This window comes from Tamandua tetradactyla, chromosome 5 (genome assembly GCF_023851605.1).
Source record: "Tamandua tetradactyla isolate mTamTet1 chromosome 5, mTamTet1.pri, whole genome shotgun sequence".
NCBI lineage: Eukaryota > Metazoa > Chordata > Mammalia > Pilosa > Myrmecophagidae > Tamandua > Tamandua tetradactyla.
In genome coordinates this window covers 24,935,303-24,957,377 of record NC_135331.1, presented here as the reverse complement: position 1 = coordinate 24,957,377, position 22,075 = coordinate 24,935,303, and the positions used below count along the sequence as shown (strand labels likewise).

General features: G+C 54.6%; 1 protein-coding gene across 4 annotated transcripts; it reads right to left on the bottom strand.

The window, feature by feature from the left end:
* Positions 1–1,573: 1,573 nt before the first annotated feature.
* On the bottom strand, positions 1,574–14,478 carry RAB36 (RAB36, member RAS oncogene family). 4 transcript variants are annotated; one of them, XM_077160169.1, is made up of 11 exons: positions 14,422–14,478; positions 13,880–13,960; positions 10,352–10,443; positions 10,100–10,182; positions 8,775–8,840; positions 8,407–8,508; positions 6,182–6,237; positions 5,419–5,496; positions 5,148–5,238; positions 3,972–4,091; positions 1,574–3,620 (listed from the first exon to the last, which is right to left on the bottom strand). In XM_077160169.1, exons 2-11 carry the CDS (start codon positions 13,946–13,948, stop codon positions 3,556–3,558), a joined length of 822 nt encoding a protein of 273 aa, XP_077016284.1. In that variant the 5' UTR covers positions 13,949–13,960; positions 14,422–14,478; the 3' UTR covers positions 1,574–3,555. The 4 variants fall into 4 exon arrangements, with proteins under 4 accessions (XP_077016284.1, XP_077016285.1, XP_077016286.1 ...); XM_077160170.1 differs by having other exon boundaries at positions 5,168–5,238; XM_077160171.1 differs by lacking the exon at positions 10,100–10,182 and adding an exon at positions 7,115–7,179.
* Positions 14,479–22,075: the final 7,597 nt, after the last annotated feature.

The window sequence follows — 22,075 nt, the reverse complement described above, 5'->3', positions numbered from 1 at the left end:
CTAAGAAAAGCCATGTTTTAATATAAGTCCCATTTCATAAAGGTAGAATTATCCCTATTCAATACTGTATATTTGAAACTGTAATGAGATCATCTCCCTGGTTGATGTGGTTTAGTCAAGAGTGGTTGTTAAACTGGATTAAGGGACATGTCTCCACCCATTTGGGTGGGTATTGATTGGTTTACTGGAGTCCTATAAAAGAGGAAATATTTTGGAGAAATAGATTCAGAGAGACTCAGAGAGAGAGCAGAGAATGCTGCAGCACCATGAAGCAGAGAGTCCACCAGCCAGCGACCTTTGGAGATGAAGAAGGAAAACGCCTCCCGGGGAGCTTCATGAAACAGGAAGCCAGGAGACCAAGCTAGCAGATGACACCGTATTCGCCATGTGCCTGTCCAGCCGAGAGAGAAGCCCTGACTGTGTTCGCCATGTGCCTTCTCACTTGAGAGAGAAACCCTGAACTTCATCGGCCTTCTTGAACCAAGGTATCTTTCCCTGGATGCCTTTGATTAGACATTTCTATAGACTTGTTTTAATTGGGACATTTTCTCAGCCTTAGAACTGTGAACAAGCAACTTATTAAATTCCCCTTTTGAAAAGCCATTCCATTTCTGGTATATTGCATTCTGGCAGCTAGCAAACTAGAACACCAGGCTACCCCCCAACCCCCACCCCCCGAGAGGCAGCCTCTCCCACATGGCCCCTGCTTCTGGGAATGCTGGGCCAGATTTTCCATGCAAGTGGGGTTCACACTCAAGCAGTGCCTGTGAGCGAGTGGCAACCCTGGCTCTCTTGCCTTCTCTGCCTGCCCCGTGTGCTGGGGACCCGGCAGCCCGTCCACCCAGCCGTGCAGGAGCTCACCTGGTGGGCTGTGGTTGGAGGACAGCAAGGTGGCCATCGAGGCACGGGGACAGGGTGCAGGGGGCCACCTGCTTCCTGAAATTCAGCCTAACCCTCCCTGCTAAAGGATGCAACTCCACGCCTGGTCCCTAGGTGGAGCTCCAGCCTAAAGCTGTTCCAGGCAGAGAGAGGAATAGCATGTGTGCATGAAGAGTCACTGGCGGGAGGGAGCGCAGCGGTTGCCAGGACTGAAAGGTACCCAGGATGGCTGGGCAATGCGAGTAGGAGGCAGGCGGAGGGGGAGGAGGGAGTGGAAGCCTGGCCAGGTGGGAGAACCTTCCAGAATGAAGAAGGGATGGCCTGAGGCTCTACAGTTGGGCACAAGGGAAAGGCGTCACCATATGTCAGGACAAAAGGGGAGCAGAGACGACAGCACCCTCCTTCTGGCCCTCCCACCTCCCTAATGGGGACCCCACCTTGGCAGCTCCTGCGAATCAGGCCTCCCAGTTCCCACCCCCTATTGGAGTCCCCTCCCCAGCCGACCCTGGGCTTTGCCCACCTGGGACACTTGGCCAAAATGTCCCAGTGTGTTACGCACAAGGCTGGCACCAACTGCCAACCCCTGAGGGAGGCCATGTGGGTCCCATGGGACAGCCACCCCAGGACCCAGGCCCAGCCGTCCACGGAGAAGGGCCCGTCGAATCGCAGAACCAGAGAAATGACAGATGGTCCTTTTGTCATCAGGTTTGTCAGCTTAGCAATAGATATCCAAAGGCTCCCCCCGACACCCACAGTCCTAAACCTCACTCTTTCTTGGGCCCTAAGTCTCTCCACCTTGCTCAATGCTCCTGCCCTACAATTCCTTCTGGAATTTTCCATCATCGTCTCTTCCCAAGATCGCAGCTCGCCCTTGAGTCCACACTGCCCTCCCTGACCGATGTCCCGCGAGGAAGGAGGGCAGACTCAGCTCTGTGGCCCGGACAGTGTCCACTGTGCATTTCGAGAAGCGTGGAGAGACTGTCTTCACGGGCATGTCCGTATACTGAAGTGACACCCAGCGCCAGCAAAGTACCCTGGGGCGACTCTCGTGCCCAGGGCTGTGTGTGGAGGAGCAGTCGGGGGCCCGGCTGCAGGCGGGCCCAGCAAGGCCCTCTCCGGGGAGCTGAGGGTGTGCCACGCTCCGTCTGCATGGACGGTCCCTGCAGTGCCAGCGGCACACCCCACGCCTGGGAGGGGCTCAAGGAAGGACCATCGACCTGGCCAGACACTGGGGTGGCGGTGGGGGGCCCGAGGAGGCTGTCGCCAGCCACACAGGCCCCTAGGGACACAGGCCACTAAGCCTGGGGCTGCACACATGGGCACAGAGCCCAAGGGGGACCGCAGCAGCTGTCCACCCCAGGAGGTGGCACCTGCAAGGGGTGGCCACCATACTCAGGCTGCGTGTTATACACCCTGTTCTGGTTGACAGTTTTAATCATATCTGGGTAATTCTTTTAGAGGTGTTTATATGAAAGAAAAAAGTGTTTTGTACATCTCAAAGGAGCGCAAAAAAAGCAGTGAACGGGGAATGAACAAACAAGAGACAGGCTCCTTCCTGGCTGAACGCTTGCCGGGCCCTGCAGTGCCAGGTGAGCAGGTGGCCACCCACGGGAGGGGGCCCCCCATGGGAAGTGGGGAGTGGGGGACACTGGAGGTCCTGGTTGTTGCTGGTGCTGGGTGAGTGGACAGCAGCCCAGGCCTACGGGGGTAGTTAGCCCTGGGGGAGGGGGCAGGGAAGAGCCGGGGGGTGCATGACAGGCAGGAGGGGAGGGAGTGCCAGCTGTTGGGTGTGTACTTCAGACAGAGAGCTGGGGGGTGTTCCTGCCCAATCTGGGGGTGCAGGAAGCAGCATTGGCGAGAGGGGACATGCTCGTGTCCTCCAGAACGTGGGGATGCCCTTACCAAGATCACGAGAGACATACTGAGTGCCTTCTTGTTCCCTGGGCCCTGCCCTGGGTGGAAGGGGCGGCTGCTGTGAAGCACAAGGAGAGGGGCACCCCCGTGAGCCCCAGCCCAGCACCAGGTCCCCTGGCTATGCATCAGCCTGGGTTTGAGGTGGCCAGTGGCTGGCAGGGCAGCATCAGGGGCCCAGGGGCCGTGGTAAGGTGCCCTCGGGGTGGCCAAGGAGAAGCCACTGTCCAGGGAGGCCACAGAGGCTGGGATGGGGGTTCCTGCCCTCCTCGCCCCCATCCTGGAGGGCAGGGCTCTGGGGACCGTGGAGGTCACTGTGAAGAGGTCACCTTGGCAGCCTGTGGCACAGGCAGCAGCAGGGACCTGAAGTTGTCTAGGGCAGGGATGGTGGCTGGATTTGCCCTCGGCGCCGCCTCAAGAGAGTCCGACTGCTGGCGGGATGTGACAGGATAGCCTCCAGGCCCCATCCAGGATGGCCACACAGCTGACGTTGCCGGGGGCGGGGGGGTGCCAGGGTCCCGGGTCTCCAGTCCTGAAGCCCCTTATGTCTGATGAATGGGCTGGCGGGATGGGGCTGGCAGTGTCCCCAAGCCGGGCAGTGTGGGGGACCCCCATGTAGTTGGGCGGGGGCCTTTCCTGGTTCCTGAGAAGAGTCTGAGGCCTGGGGCCCCAGCACAGTGGGAGCCTGGAGGGGTCTGAATGAATCTGCACCTCGGAGGCAGATGGGGGCGAGCCATGTGGAGAGGGGCTATGGCGTGGACCCCGCTAGCAGCAGCCCAGGCTGGACGGCTTCTTGCTCCCCTGGCTCTCGGAGGGGCACCCCTCCATTCCTGCAAGGAGAGAAGTACCTGGGTGTCCTGCAGCTGGCCCGGCACAGGGACCCCCCACCTTTGCCCTCTGCGGATTTCCTGAGACCCTAGGCCCACCCTTCCAGGCCGAGGGGACCGGGAGGCGTCCTGGGGGTGGAACAGAGTGGGAGAAGGGCCTGGCTCCAGGGCTGGGGACCAGGAGAGCCAGGGAAGGTGCCTGAGCAGGCAGCAGCCAAGGCAGGGGTGATGGGGAAGGATGGGTCAGAGATGCAGGGACGGTGGGGACAGCGGTGCAGGGTGATGAGGAAGGAAAGGGCCAAGCCCCGGGCGGTGGGAGGGTGGGGAACCCTCTGCCCCCCAGCCCAGACGCACGGATGAGGGCTCCATCGCCGAGCTGTGGCCGGACGCTGTCCCTCCTTGCCAGCTCCTGCAGCACCGACTGCTCGAACGCAAGGGCGGCCACGCGGCTGAAGAACGCCGTCACATTCTCCCCTGTGGGGCAGGGACAGCATGGCGTTACCCGCCGCTGCCGTTGCCCACGGATGCATTTGGGGGTGCCTGGCGGCCCGCACACAGTGGCCACAGAGGAGGCCTGGCAGTGCCCACCAAGGCAGGGACAGGGGGACACTCACAGCCCCGGCATCCCCTTGGCTCATGTTCCCCCTCCCAAGCCTCTCCCCCATGTCTGAGCCTTGGTTTCCACCATCCAGACCACCATCCTCCAGCCGATTGCTCCTGGGCACTGGCCAAAGGCTGGGCGCCAGGACAGGTGGAGCGTAGGACGGATGGCGTGGCCTGCCCTCCTGAAACTTTCCACCGTTCCTCCCACGCTCCACAGCACTCCTGCCTGCGTGGCCCAGTGCGCTCTTGGGAAGGCAGCTGCTGCCCTGGTAAGGGAGGGGGGGGGGGTCTCTCGGGGCACTGGCCACGCCGGGTTGGGGCTGACACCTCATCTGTCCCTGGCCGCAGCTCACCCCTGGGCAGTGTCCACTGTCCCTTCCCCTGGGGCAAGAACGACTCCTGGGCCTGGTTTCGAGTCCCCAGAGCCCTGGGACCTACTATGAGCCAAGCATTTCATCCCCAAGATGGCCTGAGTGTTTTAAGGATATCTTTTTTTTTTTTTTGCTTTTCTGCATTTTCTAGTTTTCCCCCTATAACTACATGTGACTTCTGCCATTTAAAACATGTCTTTTTCATTATAAATAAATCGAAGTGGGCAGTGACACCCCTTCCCAGGTGGGGAAACTGAGGCTTGGTGGGTAAGTGGTGGTCTGCACTGAGGGCAGCTCAGGGGCGGGGGCCCAGCATGGCGTGGGGAGTGTGTGTGGAGGGGCTGCGCTTGGCCGTGACCACGTGGCAGCACCGTGGTGACACCTGGGCAAGGGGCCATGAGCCCCCAGTGGCCGAGCCACCCATGCCCCAGCGAGGCCAGCTCCTCCCATGCACCCTTGGACATGGCGGGTGCTGCCACTCTCCCACCCCAGCCTGGCCCCAGCCTCCTCCCAGCGGTGAGCGGTGGCACCCAGTAGGGCAGGGTTGGCCCCTCACCTGTCTTGGCCGACACTGACCAGTATTCAGCCTGCATCTCGCCAGCCAGGCGCACGGCCTCCGCCTCGACCTGCTCACACGCTGCCCCTGGCTGGGAGAGAGAAGGCCTCACTGCCCCACTGCCCACCTGCGTCCTCCCTCAGACCCTGGGGCTGGGGGCGCTGCCAGCCTCTGAGTCCCACCCCGGGACCCCCGGCTTTCGGCCTCTGGGGTTTCAGATGCTGCTTCTCAGGCCTGTCAGTGCCCCCCTTCCCCAGCCCCCTCTGCTCACCAAGAGGTCCTTCTTGGTCCCCACCAGGAAGAGGAAACTGGAGCCCGGCTCATTCTCCCTGAGCGCGTCCTGCAGCCACTGCCTAGAAAGCAGAGAGGGACCTGCTGGACACCGTACCCCCCACAGAGACCAGGACACCCTGCTGGACACCCCACTCCCCAGAGAGGCCAGGGGCAGAGGACTGGGGAGGGGTGGTGGCCCAAGTGGGACAATGGCCCCGCAGCCAGAAGGGTCTTGGCTGCCCTGGGAAGGGATGTGTGACCCCCTGGATAGGGCACGTGGACACCTGCATTCTCCTGAGACTTTGGGTGAGTTCCCCCTTTTCATTCATCAACTAGAACATTCTCCCACCCCTACCCCAGCCTCTCCAGTCTGGGACATGCTGCACAGGAATGCCCCGAACAAGCGTGAGCCTTTGTCCCCACTGGCCGGACATCACCAGGCAGAGGTAGGAGGGTACCCCGGGGCTGGTCACCAGAGCACCGTCCAAGCCATCAAGTGCCAGAGCACGTCCCCTTGGCAGGACCAGCCAGGACACCTGCAAAGCCCAGTGCAGGGTGAAAATGCGAGGCCCCTTGCTTCGCGATTTACACATTCCAAGGTGGCGACAGGGCCGCACGCTGGCTGGCTGCCATCACCTGGACGGAGGGTTGATGGCAGTGGATGACCAGGTCCAGACAAGTGAGGCCGGCCACTGGCACCCTCCTGCAGAGAGGTCAGCCCCCAGCTGCCCAGGCCCCAGAAGGGTAGCTGGACTCTGCACTTGCCTTGTGTGCTCCAGAGTCTGCATGTCACAGAGGTCAAATGTCATGATGATAACTGGACACAAGGGAAAGAACAAGCTTGACAGGGTGCCCCTGCTGCCCTCAGTGCCCCACCCGCCCCCTCCCCTCCCACAGGCTCACTCCCCGCGGGATTCGGGGGGCAGGATGAGCAGGGCGTGGCTCATGGGCTCGGGCATGGGGACCCTGGGTGGGAAACGTGCTCCCCCACTTCGGCCAGGGGAGCTCAGGTGGAGGCTGAAGCCTCAGTTTCCCCACCTGGAAAGTGGAAAGCACCCCTGAGCACCTTTCGGGGCTGCTGTGGGCACCGAGAACAGATGGGTCCTGCCTTAGGGAAGCCACTGCGGGGGAGGCGGGTGGGCAGAAGCTTGGGTTGCTGGGGAGTCCTGAGGGGATCCCCACGCGGCGGGCCTTCTGGAATGTTCTCTATTGCCCATGGGGTGTGAGGCAGGCTGGCCCCTGGAGGGAGCAGGGCTCGTGAAAGAGGATATGGGGTCCCCATCGCTGCCAGGGTGGGTCTCACCGAGGACAGAGGCCCAGGGGGGATGGGCAGGGGACACGGGCAGGGACAGCCAGAGCCCCTCTAAGCCTTGGCTCCAGTGGCCAACTTCGGGAACGTGGGACTTTCACAGCCCTGCTGAGGGACCTAGATGAGCCCCCCGGGGACGTCTTTGGCCCCCTCCTGCCCCCCGCTGCAGCCCACTGAGGAGCCTGCCCAGGCCCTGGCCCCTGACTGAGGAGGGAGGGAGCCCATGGCTCCTCCTTTCAGGAGGGGTATCCTGAACAGAAGGCGGCCCCCCCACAGGGTGCCAAATGGGTATGGTGGTAGGAGACCCACCGGCCCCCCCACACCCCGAGGCCTGGCCGGGCATTTTCTCGGTGGACCTCAGGCCCCTGCAGGGTTTTGGGCTCACCCTCGGCACCCCGGTAGTAGGCGGATGCGATGCACTTAAACTTCTCCTGGCCCGCAGTATCCCAGCTGCGCCATGGGGGTGGGAGAGAGGGACAACGAGGCAGCAGGTTCAGTGACTGCCCAGCTCCAAGGGCCAAGGGGGGCGGCCCCCCACCCCTCCTGATCCCTGGCTAGGGTGTCCTGCGGGGATCCCAGCTGCAGCTGCTGGGCATAGGGGGTGGAAGGGTGTGCCTTGGGGTCCTGCAGCCTGGGTGAAGGGGGCCTTGCTCACACCCCTAGGTACCGTGACATGGCTCACTTGCCCACCACGGGGGGCTGCCTGGGCTCTGGCCGTGGTGCGTCCCCTGCACGTGCAGGGTGGGGCCTCACTTGGCCACCAGGGCTGCAGCTGGAGGGGACCCCTATCACCCAGGGAGGGGGCAGGGTGGGGAGTCCACCAGGGCCCGGGCCCGCTCTGCCCAGCTGGCTCCTAGAGTGGGGGTTCCGTGGAGGAGAATGCTGGGATCGACTGGTGATGTCTGCCAAGGGGACAGGAGAGAGGGCAGGGGCACATATGCTGGGATCTGCTGCTTCAGACCCAGGCAGGGGAAGGGGCAGCTATGCAGGGAGTGAGGGGCCACGTGGGAGACAGGGAGGGCAGGAGACAGGCCTGCGGCATCCTCTGGGGCCAGAGGAGAGGGGTGGTGTGTCAAGAGCAGGTAAGGGGGGCAAAGGGGGGCCTGGGGAGAGATTCTGGGCTGTTCTGGGGGAAACGAAGAAGGGAGATGGACTGTTCTGGGGTAAGGGGAAGGGCTGAAGGCAGTCAGCCACTGAGAGGCAGAGGTAGCGGGTGGCAGAGGTAGAAAGACAGACAGAGGGATGGAAGGAGGGCAGTGGCTCCCCCAGGGCCCTCCCCACACAGGCCGGGCCCATGCATTCTCGCTGGGGCTCATTTTACAGATGGGAATGGAGCTCGGAGGTAGAAGCAGATCTGTGGGGGCCACCTGGCTGGCCTGGATGAGTGGGGTCACGGGGTGGGGGAGGGGGAGTCTCCTGGAGGGGGCAGGAGGGGGGCCGCCCTGAGGGGTGGGTGTGGCAGGCTTTGAGGACCTGTCCCCCATCTGATGGCTGGGACAAGATGGCCGTCAGGAGTGCAGGGGTGTCCAGGGACCTAGGGAACCCCGACTTCACATCCAACCAGTCCTCGCTGGGGGCCCCGGGAGACAGTTGGCAAGGAGCTGTCAGCAGGAAGCCCCTCACCCAGGGGCCCAGGGGGGTCGGGAAGAGGGGCACCCCCCACCCCCAGCAACTCACATCTGGAGGCCGTAGGGGACTCCGGCGATTTCGAAGCGCTCGATTTCAAAGTCCACCCCGATGGTGGCTTTGTAGTCACGATCAAAAACGTTCTTACAAAACCTGGAGAGGCGGGGGCGTGGGTGCACAGTGCCTTACAGACCGTCCGCGTGGGGGGCTGGGGGGGGCATCGAGGAGGAAGAGGTGGGCGGGGGGCTGGGGGCCCGGCCCGGGAGGTTCCTGTGTCCCTGTGCACCGCACCCCGACACCTCCACCCCCCACCTCCCTGATTTTCTGCACCCCCACCCCCCACTCTGGCTCTCACAGGTGGGGCAGGGAGGGTTCTAGCTGCCATGCCCTGCTGAGGACCTGGGGGCCGGGGGCCGCACCTGTGGATAAGGCTGGTCTTCCCCACGTAGAGGTCCCCGACGACGACCACCTTGGAGAGTTTGAGCCTGTGGAGGACGCGTCCAGTTGCTCCCGGGCACGGCTGGACAAATGGCCCCAGCCACAGGTAGGCACTTCCCACTGGAGCACTCTGAGACCCGGCCACGGGGCGGCCACCCTGCTAAGGCACTGTCCCTCCCCAAGCGGGAGAAAGGGAAGGGAGGGGCCCCCTGCTCCTGCACCACCCTGGCCAATGTCCCTGTCCTGGGAATTAGAAATGGGGGTAAAGAGGCTGGGGTGGCTCAGAGGGAGGAGGGGAGGGAGAGGGGCAGGAGCCGAGGGCCAGGGGGCACCCGAGCTGGTGGGGGGAGCCAGGGCACTGCGGCACCTCTGCTTCCAGGAGAGGCCCTGCACCCTTGCATGAGCCCTAAGGACTGGACGTTGTGGGATCCACTCCTGCAAGCACATGCTCCCCGATCTGATACTACCATCAGCCACTCACAAGGGTCAGAAAGGCCAAGGGGCCCGCCATGGACAGGCCTGGGGGTCGTTTGGGCAGTCACAGGGACTGTGACTCTGAGGGTCACAGGCAGCAGCCCCCACCTTCGCCCTGCCCGGATGCCCTGAAGTCCAGGCAGCATGGTTCCTGCACCCTGCTATCAATAACTGGAGCTGCTGAGCTCACACTAAATGAGCTGGGCCACACTGCAGGCCACATGGCCATGGCCGTGGGGCCAGGAGCTGTGTCCACCCTCTAGTTCCTGATCGGGAAGGGGCCCAATTCCACTCCTTAGATGAGAGGTAAAGGCACTGCCAGGAGGTGTGGTGCACACCCTCTGTGCCTCAATTTCCCCACCACCCGGCACAGCTGGGAGGGGCCTGCGAGGTGATCCATGTGAGGCCTTGTCACTGTCCTCAGATCTTATGCCACAGCCGCTTCGGCCATCCCGGCCCGAGCCTCCCTCCAGGCAGCCCCAGCTCCCCACCCACCTGTGGGACACCTGTGAGGTCGGCTGGCCCCCAGAGCCAACCAAGAGCTCCTGGGCACAAAGGGGCAAGAGCAAGCCCGTCCCTGCGTGACAGAAGAAGGAGTGGCTGTGGCAAAGCCTCCATGGTCGATGGGGCCAGTGAGGGTGTGGCAGGGACAAGGGAGACACAGCCCCGCCTCGAGGGTCAGGGCTAGTGACAGACAGGGAGCCACCAGGACACAGTGTCAGGCACTGGGGCACAGGACCCTACAGGAGGGAAGCCTACTCGCCCGGACAGTAGGGCAGTGGTCTTAGGCGGGGGGCTCAGAGAAGGCTTCCAGAAGACTCTAGGTTCGCACCAGAAACTGCAGGGAAAGCGGGGCACGAGGGGTGCAGGAGAGACACAAGCTGAGGCCTCAAGCTGAAAAGCTCACACTCACACCTACAGAGAACATGAAACAGTGTTTCATATGGCAGAGGATCTCACTAAAAGCCGGATTAAAAATGCCAGTTGTTTCCCGGCCTGTGCTGGGTGGCACCGGCCTTAAGTACTTTGTGGGTTCACGTTCCTTCAGGCTCGGTCCCCTCCCCAGCCCCATGCTGGTGCTCACCCGACAGTCCCCGTGCTCCTGAGCTGGCAGGCCGCGCTGACCTGCCCGTGGAAGTGCTCCTTCAGCTGCAGGCAGGCGTCGGACGTGTACCACTGCAGAGACAGACAGACAGACAGATGGGCACACCCTCCCACCAAGCTGCGGCTCCATCACCTGAGCTGGACAGCAACTGCCAGCACACCCTCCTCCCCTGAGCGCTGAGTTCAGCCTCATGATGCTGTCCCGGGCCCCGTGGACATGTCCTCCTTGGCAGTGGTTTAAGAGCGGGGGCCAGGAAGGCCTGCGTCCCAGCCTCACCTGCCATGTGTCCCCCATGGCATGTGCCCAGCTTCTCTGAACGGTCACATCCCCACCTATAAAGCCTCAGGGTCTCGGGGGCAGAGATGACACTTAAAAAGCACAGCACCAGCCTGGCACATAGTAAGTCCTCAATAAATGTGTGTGGCCACTAAGATGTGGTGCCATTCAGTTTATAATCAGAAAACAAGGAAAAGTGACTCGTGGGGATGAGCCAGAACCCGGCATCAAGGGATTGAGAAAACCTTCTTGACCAAAAGGAGGAAGACAGAAATGAGACAAAATAGTCAGGGGCTGAGAGATTCCAAAGAGTCAAGAGGTTATCCTGGAGGTTATTCTTACGCATTATATAGACATCCCTTTTTAGTTTAAGGTGTATTAGAGTGGCTGGAGGGAAGTACCTGAAACTTTGGAGCGGTGTTCCAGTAGCCCTGATTCTTGAAGATGATTGTATAATGATAGAGCTTTCACAATGTGACTTCATGATTGTGAAAACCTTGTGTCTGATGCTCCTTTTATCCAGGGTATGGACAGATGAGCAAAAAAATAAAGATAAAAATAAATAAATAAATAATAGGGGTGTATAAAGGGTAAATGTTGGGTAGATAGAAAAACTGTGGGCCAATGAGAGGGAGGGGTAAGGGGTATAGGGTGTATGAGTTCTTTTTTCCTCCTTTTATTTCTTTTTCTGGAGTGATGCAAATGCTCCAAAAATGATCATGGTGAAGAACACACAACTAGGTGATGACCTTATGAGCCAGTGATTGTATAATATGGTTGGATTGTATGTGTGTGGATATTTCTCAATAAAAATGTTCTTAAAAGAAAAGAAGGAGATTAATCATCATTTCTTGCTGTTGGATTATCAAAGGCTGAGAAAGGATGGCAGGCAGGATGCGGGTAGAGGGCTCTGCTGGGGATGCAAGGGTCCCTCCCAGACTCCCCACAGTTCCCCTCCGGGGCACCTCCATCCCCTCCCCCCCATGTTTCTTCCAGGTGCTCAGGTGGCAAGGTGAGCTCCACCCCGGCTCACCTGCACCTGCTGGGACTGAGATAGCAGGGACAGGGAAGGAGAAAGAGCTTCAGTTCCTTCAACTGTAAAGTGGGGATTCTCCTGAGAGAACATGGCCCTTGGAGGAATAGGAAACCCGGAGGACTAGGGAACCCAGAGACCCCCATCTGTGTGGAAGCGGGGAGCTCCCTCAGGAAAAAGTGGGCAGCAGAGAAAATCCATGACAGCTTCAAGTTGGGGGCCAGCTTGGACACAATGGTCACTGGGGGAATCATACAGTTAGGGCTGACTGGAGAAGTGCGGTAAGGAAGGCTGGGCAGGAAAACTGAGGCACAGGGAGTAAAGGGAAGGACTCGCCCTACCAGAACTTTGCTGTCTGAGACCTCCCAGATGAAAGGATTTCTCCAGTTTGAAGCACAGAATGAATATGGCCAGCAGTGGCCTGTGACCTCTGACTCCCACAGGCAGTGGGGTGAGAATCTCAATCCTGACTCTACCTTGTCCTGCTGTGCAATGTCAGGCAACCTTCCAATCTCTCTGAGCCTTACTTGCTCTGTATATGGGGTCTCTGATGGCTAATTTTATGAACCAACTTGACTGGGTTTGGTAGCTGGTTGTTTGGTCAAGCAAGAACCAGCCTGATTGTTACTGGCAGAATTTCATAGATGAATTTTCATTTACAAACAGTCAACTGCATCTACTGCTGATTGCATCTACAATCAACAATCCTCAGCAATGTATCTACAATCAACAAAGGAGCTTGCCCTCAGCCCCAATAGTCGCACAAACCAATTCTTCATAATAAATCTCTTTCGATGTATACACACACACACACATCTTGTCCGTTGCTTTTCCCTGGAGAACCCTGACGAACAGAGGGTCCTTACCACATGAGACTGGCCTCCCTTCCTTTTGGATCAGTAAATGCCAGTCTCAATCACCCCTAGTTTCTACTGTCAAGACCTCAGGGAAAGCCTGGGTGTTGTGATCGAAAACCCTGGGGCTAAGATGTATATGGGGAAGGAACCTCGGGGCATGGCAGGAAAGGGGGAAGGCAAAACAACCCCAGACCCAATCAGCAAGAGTCTAAGGTGACTCCTTCCTTCCCACCCACCAGTCAGAACACAGAATTCTTCCTTCACACCCAACCCAAAACATGGAAGCATTCAAGGACAGCAGATTATTTATCCTGCCAGAGATATCTCATGCACACATAAACCAACACATACATTTATTTTCTCTCCTACATTTCTTTTCTCTCCATCCTTTTGCGTGTGTGTGTGTGTGTGTGTGTGTGTGTGTGTGTGTGTGTGTGTGTGTGTGTGTGGTCCGGGAACCGGACCTAGATCTCCCGCTGGAAGGCAAGCATTCTACCACCGGACCACCTGTGCACCACTCCCTGCCCCCACCCCCGCCGTCTGCATGCATAGGAGGGTGCTACACACACTGCCCCATTCCCTGCAGGTTTACTTAACCTGTGCAGTGCCCTACTCACTATTATCCCGAGTTTTGCTATTTGGCCAGCCCCTCTTGGAGGACATTTCCATTGTGCCTGCCCCTGCGCTCTTACAAATGCTGCCGCCATGCCTGGGTGGACAACCTACTCGCAGGCCAGGGTACCTGCAGGATAAATTCTTAGAAATGGAATGGCTGGGCCAGAGGGCAGGGGCATCCGCAAGGCTGCACCGCTTTGTCTTCCCTGTAGCCGCCAAGATTGGATTCAGTGCAGAGGGCTGTGAGTTTTCAGCAGAAACTGGAGAATGTGGTAAGGGCGAGAGCTCTGGATGTGGGGTCAGGAAACCAGAGTGCTGTTTCTGATAGCAGTGGGAATAATAATGTTGGAACAATCGTGACGACTACTGCAAAGGGAGCTCCTGTTTACCTGAACCAGGTAACCAAGGTGAGAGGAGCTGCCCTCCTGAACGGAGGCTCTGAGAGGTTGAGTAAGTTGCCCTCGGTTATGCAGCTTCACAGGGGAGCCAGGATTCACCCCCAGGACCATCGGATGGCAAAGCCTGTGCCCTTGACCTCTCTGGGTCTCCGTTAATTAGCTACAAACCCTCTTGGACATGTCAATGCCGAGTCTCCCAGCTGCTCGAGAAAGTGTGGTAAGTCCCTGCTTTGTCTGCAGGTGGTGGGTGCAGGGGGAGAGGAAGCTGGGTGGAGAGGAGGGGGCAGGGTGCAGGGCCGACATTAAGAGCTGGGCTAAGGGCCTCTACCTTGGGGAAGCTGGCGATGACGCGGTCTCGGCTCACCGGGGGCCCCAACGGCGGCAGGGCGGACCTCATCCTTCCGGAGTCCTGTGGACCCAACCAACCCGGCGGGCGTCAGGGACGCTCAGCCCCTGCGGATGCATCGCGGCAGCTCATGCCCAACTTTTCATCCGCTGGCCTAAGAAGGTCAGCGGTCACCCCGGCACAGGAGCGGGGCCGCCTTCCTCAATCTGCCGGCAGGGGTCTCCAGTGCGAGAAGGGGTCGGAGAACGCGGGCCTCCCCCGGACAGGGGCCATCGCGAGGGCTCCTCCCCACCCCCACCCCCGGGCCCCGGGTGCTGGCCGAGCTCCGCGATCCCGCCGGGGTGTCCCTCAGGGCCAGCCGGGCCCGGGCCCAGGACAGGCGATGCAGCGGCCGAGGGCCGAGGGCCGCGTCCCAGCTCGGGGCACAGGGAGGCCGCGGCGCCCGCCCAACCCCGCACTCCCCGGCGGGCCCGCGCCGCGGAGGGCCGGGGCCCGGGTGGGACCGGGGAGGCGCGCGGACTCACCAGCCACGGCTGCGGGGGCGGCAGGCTCCGCGAGCGGCGGGCTCCGCGCGCGCCGGCGGTCACCATGGCAGCGGAGGCCACGCAGGACACGTGGCCCCGGGCGGGGCCTGGCGGCGGACTGACGTGCACGCGCGCGGCTGCGCAGGCGGTCACCACGGCAACGAGAGCCTGGCGGCGGCGCTGGCGCGGAAAGAATCCTGAGGTCCTGGAGCGGCGTCGGAGCGGGGATCCCCGCGGAGAGACTCGAGGACGCCCCGCGCGATCACCATGGCAACGGGGGCGGGCGGGGCCTCGACGCAGGGGCGGAGCTGACCGTGGGAAAGGCTCTTCCGTCATCCGCACCAGCGACCCCCGGGGCGGGGTCTCAAAAGGGAAGGGGTCATATGGATCCTTTAAGTATCCGTTTTCATTACAAATCAAATACAGTATTTTCTGGTTATCTAAACAGTTCGAGTTTCTCTTTCTAGGTTGCACTGAGAGGTCAGCAAGAGCCCTTGACTCCTTTCAGCTCCGCCCCTGCGTCGAGGCCCATTGTCATCTGACAATGACAATGACTCAAGCCTTTACCTTGCAACTGTAAAACCTGGCAACCGGCCCCACGTATACCCCCTTATCCTGTTTTTCCACCTCAGAGTCTTATGATCACTAAAGGCAGCCCCTGATGTTTATTAATGAAAGGCCTTGAGTCAACCCAAGAGTGAACCCACCCCAGTTTCAAAACCATCTTGCTGGATGGAGCTGGGTCTAACCAAAGTGGACCCACCTGACATGCGCAGTGGCTTAGATTTTAACCTATAAGTGACCTACACCTCATTATAATACTAAAATTCACGCCCATCATCAGATCAACCACAGTTTGATATAAGCATATAATCAATTTGCTCAATAATTAGATGACCTCTAATTACATCATCTGGGGCCCCTTGTGCTCCTTATCCTGAACACTTCCCATCTTTTAATACTATGAAACTATCAGAATTACTGCAGTCTGGGGAGACAGATTTTGGGCCACTAGGCCATCTGATTTCCTGCTTTGTGCCTAGCAATAAACTCCTTCTCTCTTTGAAACCCCAGGCCTGTAGAAATTGACCATTTGAGGGCATCAATCAGAGAACCCACCGTTTTTGATCGGTATCAATCGTGTTGTAGGTTCAGTTGCATCCACCCCAAAATATATGTTGAAGCCCTAACCCTCAGTACCTCAGAAGACCATATTTGGAAATACAGTCATTGGAGATGCTACTAGTTCCATTAAGATGAGGTCTTACTGGAATAGGGTGGGCTCTTAACCCAATATGAGTGATGTCCTTATAAGAGGAGAAGAGACACAGAATGGAGACAGACATGAAGGACATGTGAAGTTGGGGGCAGAGGTTGGAGTTACAGAGCTGCAAGCCAAGAAAGGTGTAGGATTGAGAGTTATAGCCAGACGCTAAGACCAGATGGGGTAGGCTCCTGCCCCTGTGACATCCGATCTGGATTGCAGACTTCTGGCCTTCAGAACTGGGAGAGAATACATCCCTATTGTTTTAGCCCACCCAGTTTGTAACACTTCATGTTTTGGTTTGCTAAAGCTGCCAGAAATGCAAAGTACCAGAACTGGAATCGCTTTTCAAAAGGGAATCTATTAAGTTACAAGTTTACAGTTCTAAGTCATAAAAATGTCCAGACTAAGGCATCTAGAGAAAGATACTGTGCTGGTTTGAAAGGATGACGTACCCTAGAAAAGCCATGTTTTAATCTTAATCCATCTCATGGAGGCAGCTCTCTCTTTTAAACCCTATTCAGAACTATATGTTGGAAACTTGATTAGATTATCTCCACGGAGATATGACTTGCCCAATTGTGGGTGTGAACTTTTGAATAGAGGGAGATGTGACTCCACCTATTCCTGGCGGTTCTTGATTGCTTTACTGGAATCCTCTAAATGAGAAAACATTTTGGAGAATAATGAGAGCAGCAGAGACATGAGAACTCAAGAGTCCACCAGCCAGCGACCTTTGGAGATGAAGAAGAACGCCCCCGGGGGAGCCAGTGGTTGCCTCTCTAGGCATCAGTGGGCCTTCACTTAGCAACTCCAGGACACAATTCTGGCTTCTGGCTTACTCAGCATCTCATTGGAAGGCACATGGCGACATCTCCTGGGCTCTGCATCTCCAAACGTCCGTGTCTGGGCGTCTGCTTTCTTTTTCGGTATTCCAAGAATCTCCAAATGTCTAAGTCTCTGTCAACTCTCTAGCAACTCTTCTCCAAGCATCTGCATCTAATCAAAAGGTCACACCCAAAACTGAGTGTGTCACATCTCCACAGAAACAATCCAATTAAAGTTTCCCACCATAAAACAATAGGTCTGGCTACACAAGATTGGATCAGAATTAAAACATGGCTTTTCTGGGGTACAGTTTCAAACTGGCACACTTTGTTACAGCAGCAAAAAGGAAACTAATACATCCTCTATTTACAATTGCATCATCCTCCCAAACCTTTATGTTGCTGTTTTTTTTTTCCAAGCACTTACCATTTTCTTACATATTATATAACTTATTACATTTCTTGCCTCTCTCTCTCCATTGAGAGCAGTGAAAGCACAGATCTGGGTTTCTTTGGTTCCTTGATGTCTTGTATCATCTGAACAGTGCTTGCATGTAGGAGGTGCTTAAGACATTTGCTGAGTGCATGAACATTAAACTTTATTTTAAAAGGTAGAGAACAGGGTTTGCACGATGCTACTACCATTCAGGTTACAGGTAAGTGTTATCTGAAAGGGTAAACATTGGGTAGATTGAAATATTATGGGTCAATCGGAGGGGTAAGGGGTATGGGATATATGAGTTCTTTTTTTATTTTTATTTTTTTTTCTGGAGTGATGCAAATGTTCTAAAAATGATCACGGTGAAGAATACACAACTATGTGATGATATTATGAGACACTGAATAATATGATTGGACTGTATATATGTGGATATTTCTCAAAAATGTTTTTTTTTTTTTTTAAAAAAAGCAAGTGTTATCTGATAAAAGCAGTCAATTCTGTTTTCCAATGCACCCAAATGACCAATTGTTGAGATCCTGGGGTTGCAAAGAGAGAAAGCATTTATTGCTAGGTGTGAAGCAGGAGAACAGGTGGCCTCAGGGCCTAAAACTTTGTCTCTCCAAACTGCAGTAATTGTGATCATTGTACAGTATCTAAAGATGGGCAAGTTTGACGATAATTTAGGATAATGAGCACAGTGGCCCCAAATGATGTAATTAGAGATAATTAATTATTAAGCATGCACAGATTGATCACATGCTTAGTCACAGAATGTCTGTAAGAAAATGTGGCCTTAATATGAGGATGGGCTTGATTTTTAGTATTATAATCAGGTCTAGGTGACTTGTAGGTTACAGTTTAAGCTATTGGGCATCTCAGGTGGGCCCATCTTGTTTCCATCCAGTCTCAGTTATCAAGATAACTTTGGAATTAGGTTCTGTTAGCTTAGGGCTGACCCAGGACCCTTCATGAATAAATATTAGGGGCTGTCTTTAGTGTTCATAAGATTTTAAATTTGAAAATTCAGATAAAATGATGTGCTGGTTTGAAAGGATGTATGTACCCTAGAAAAGCCATGTTTTAATCCTAATCCCATTTTGTAAAGGCAGCCATTTCTTCTAATTCCTATTCAGTATTGTATGTCTGAAACTGTAATTAGATCATCTCCCGGGAGATGTGACTCAGTCAAGAGTGGTTGTTAAACTGGATTAAGTGGAGACATGTCTCCACCCATTTGAGAGGGTCTTGATTAGTTTTGAAGTCCTATAAAAGAGGAAACATTTTGAAGAGTGAGAGATTCAGAGAGAGCAGAGCAGAACAACATAGCCACAAGAAGCAGAGTCCACCAGCCAGCAACCTTTGGAGATGAAGAAGGAAAATGCCTCCCAGGGAGCTTCATGAAACAGGAAGCCAGGAGAAGAAGCTAGCAGATGACACCGTGTTCGCCATGTGCCTTTCCAGATGAGAGAGAAACTCTGTGCTCACCATGTGCCTTCTCACTTGAGAGAGAAACCCTGAACTTCATCAGCCTTCTTGAACCAACGTATCTTTCCCTGGATGCCTTTGATTGGCTGTTTCTATAGACTTGTCGTAACTGGGACATTTCCTCAGCCTTAGAACAGTAAACTAGCAACTTACTAAATTCCCCTTTTTAAAAGCCATTCCACTTCTGGTATATTGCTTTCCATCAGCTAGCAAACTAGAACAAATGGGTATGTCAGGGTCAGTTACAAAGTTTTTATAATCACAAAGGGCACAAGATAAAGGCTGTACAATCATTATCAGAGATCAAGGCAGCTGGATGACAGCTCAGAGCTTCCAGGCATTTCCTTCTGTCTACTTCAATATAGCAGAAAGCAAAAATGAATATCCATATAGGACTCAGGAATCATAATCATCCCTTAATTCCTAACCTCTCGGTTACATAAGTGTGAAGCATGGATCATACACTTGCAAAGGGGTAAAATGGTGAGTTTTATGCTATGTGAATTTTACTTCAATTAAAAAAAAGTAAGTGAATCATTTGCTTGTATAAAGATTATTCTAGAAAGATACCAGTGGTTGCTTCAGGGGATGGCAAACCATTGGCTGGAGACCTAGATGAGTAGAAAACTTTTTACTTTCATTCTATCTGAATTGTCCTCTCTGTGCAGACCAGGCCTATTCAATTAATAACTGAAATGAAGAGAAACAATTTGGGACACAGAGAATATAATAAAAACCTCCTCTCCAGCCCTCCAGGCCAGCCCTGATGTGTCCCAGCCCTGAGAACCTCCTTGCTTTGGGGCCTTAATTCACAACCTGGGAGATGAAAGCTTAGACATCCAGAAAGTGAGTGAGAACTTTCAGAACCTTTAAAAAAAAAAAAAAAGGAAAAGCTAGGATGCTTTTTAGGATTTATGACTTGGTCCTTTTTAGGACAGGAGTGTGATGTCTGCACCGCAATAGGGAATCCTTGGCACACGGATCTATGTCAGTTTTCTTCAATTCAAAGCCACACGGACTGGGGTTGAGGCTTGGATGCTGTTCTAGTTTGCTAGCTGCCGGAATGCAACACACCAGAGATGGATAGGCTTTTAATAAAAGGGGATTTATTTTGTTAGTTCTTCAGAGGAAAGGCAGTTAACTTTCATCTGAGGTTCTTTCTTACGTGGGAAGGCACAGGATGGTCTCTACTGGCCTTCTCTCCAGGCCTCTGGGTTCCAACAACTTTCCCCAGGGGGGTTTCTTTCTGCATCTCCAAAGGCCTGGGCTGATCTGCGAGTGCTGAGATAAGGAATGCTGAGCTGCTTGGGGCTGTGCTATGTTGAGCTCTCTCATTTAAGCACCAGCTAATAAAGTCAAATGTCATTCATTGCAGCAGGCACACCTCCTAGCTGACCGCAGATGTAATCAGCAACAGATGAGGTTCACGTACTGTTGGCTCATGTCCACAGCAACAGAAGTAGGCCCCTTCACCTGGCCAAGTTGACAACTGAATCTAACTACCACAGATGCCTTAAGAGCTAACATTTCAGGTTTAATAGCATAAGCTGCCTTGACATCTGTTAAAATCCAGAGCATAGGGCCATGGTGGCACAGTGGCAGAGTTCTCACCTGGCATGCCAGAGACTCGGGTTTGATTCCCAATGCCTGCACATGCAAAAAAAAAAAAAAAAAAAAAAAAATCCAGAGTGCACTGCTATTTACCAGGGTTTGTCAACCCCCAACCAAAACCATTCCTGCCAATCATAAAGATCACCCAGGGCTCTGAGAGTCTACAAAGGTTCCATGCTCTAGGGTAACTTTCCAGAAACCTACAACCTCCACATGGGTCCCTGGACCAGATGAGTCCTGAAACGCAAAGGGCCCAGCCTCTCCAGAACAGCAGCTAGTTCCATCCCCCTACCCCATATTACTGACAGCCCCTTACAATATAAAAAGTTAGAATGCCCATAGCTCATATACTCCTAAAGAGTGAGAGAAAGATCAAAGGAGAAGGAGGAGTTATAACAGAGAAGACAGGATTTAATAACTGAGTATGACTGCTGAATCATTATATTGATATTTCTTTTAGTCCCCAGTGTCTTGGAGCAGCTAGAAGGAAAAATTTAAAATTGTGGAACTGTAACTCACACCAAACTCTGAAATCTGTTCTATAACTAATTGTTGTTGTGCTGGTTTGAAAGGAAGTATGCCCCTTAGAAAAGCCATGTTTTAATCAAAATCCCATTTCATAAAGGTAGAATAATCCCTATGCAATACTGTATGTTTGAAACTGTAATCAGATCATCTCCCTGGATGATGGGATTTAGTCGAGAGTGGTTGTTAAACTGGATTAGGTGATGACATGTCTCCACCCATTTGGGTGGGTCTTTCATTAGTTTCTGGAGTCCTATAAAAGAGGAAACATTTTGGAGAAAGTGAGAGATTCGGAGAGAGCAGAGAATGCTGTAGCACCACAAAGCAGAGAGTCCACCAGCCAGCAACCTTCATAGGAGCTTCATGAAACTGGAAGCCAGGAGAGAAAGCTAGCAGATGATGCTGTGTTCACCAGGCGCCCTTCCAGATGAGAGAGAGAAGCCCTGACTGTGTTTGCCATGTGCCTTCTCACTTGAGAGAGAAACCCAGAACTTCATCGACCTTCTTGAACCAAGGTATCTTTCCCTGGATGCCTTAGATTGGACATTTCTATAGACTTGTTCTAATTGGGACATTTTCCTGGCTTTGGAACAATAAACTAGCATCTGATTAAATTCCCCTTTTTAAAAGCCATTCTGTTTCTGATATATTGCATTCCAGCAGCTAGCGAACTAGAACACTTCTGGTGTGTTTGAAATGTATTGCTTATATATATATATGTTCTATTTCACAATAAAATAAAATAAATCGCCACCACGAAGCCATGGCTATGTGATTATACCAGGAACCATTCATTTTCTTACTAAGCTTGGATTGTGTGATATGCCAATAAAACTGTTTAAAAATGAAAGAAACAAAAATCTAGAGCACCTCAACTGACCCAGCTCTAACTTCCCTTCTCCACTCTATCTCTTCTAGTCAAACAATTCTCCACGGGAACCAAATGCGGTTCTTACTTGATGAGCCCCAAGTTCCCTGGCAGCCCACGTGTTTGCTGACTGCCAGAATGCGATATACGAGAACTGGAAGGGATTTTAAAAGGGGGAATTTAATAAGTTTCAAGTTCTAAGGAAGTGAAAGTGTCCAAAAAAAGGCGCCACCAAGAGGTCACCTTCACTCAAGAAAAGCCGATGGGTCAGGAACACCTCCGTCAGCTGGGAAGTCCCATGGCTGGCATCTCCTGGTCCCTTGCTCCTGGGCTCTGTTGCTTTCAGCCTCTGTCCTCGTGGGGTTCCTCATTTTGCTTCTCTGGGGCTGGCTTTCATCTCTTGGCTTCCCTTGGCTCTCTCCAGGTTCTGGCTTAACATCTCATGACAATGTCTCCTGGGCTCTGAGCAGCTCCAAACCTCCGTGTCTCTGTTCTCCATGTGTCTGCATCTGTGTCAGCTCTGCTCTCAAGTTTCTGTCACTTCTGTGGGCTTTGTCATTCCTTACTGTCTCCACAATGTTCCCTCTTTTAAAGGGATTCCAGTAAACTAATCAAGACCCACCTGAAGTCTT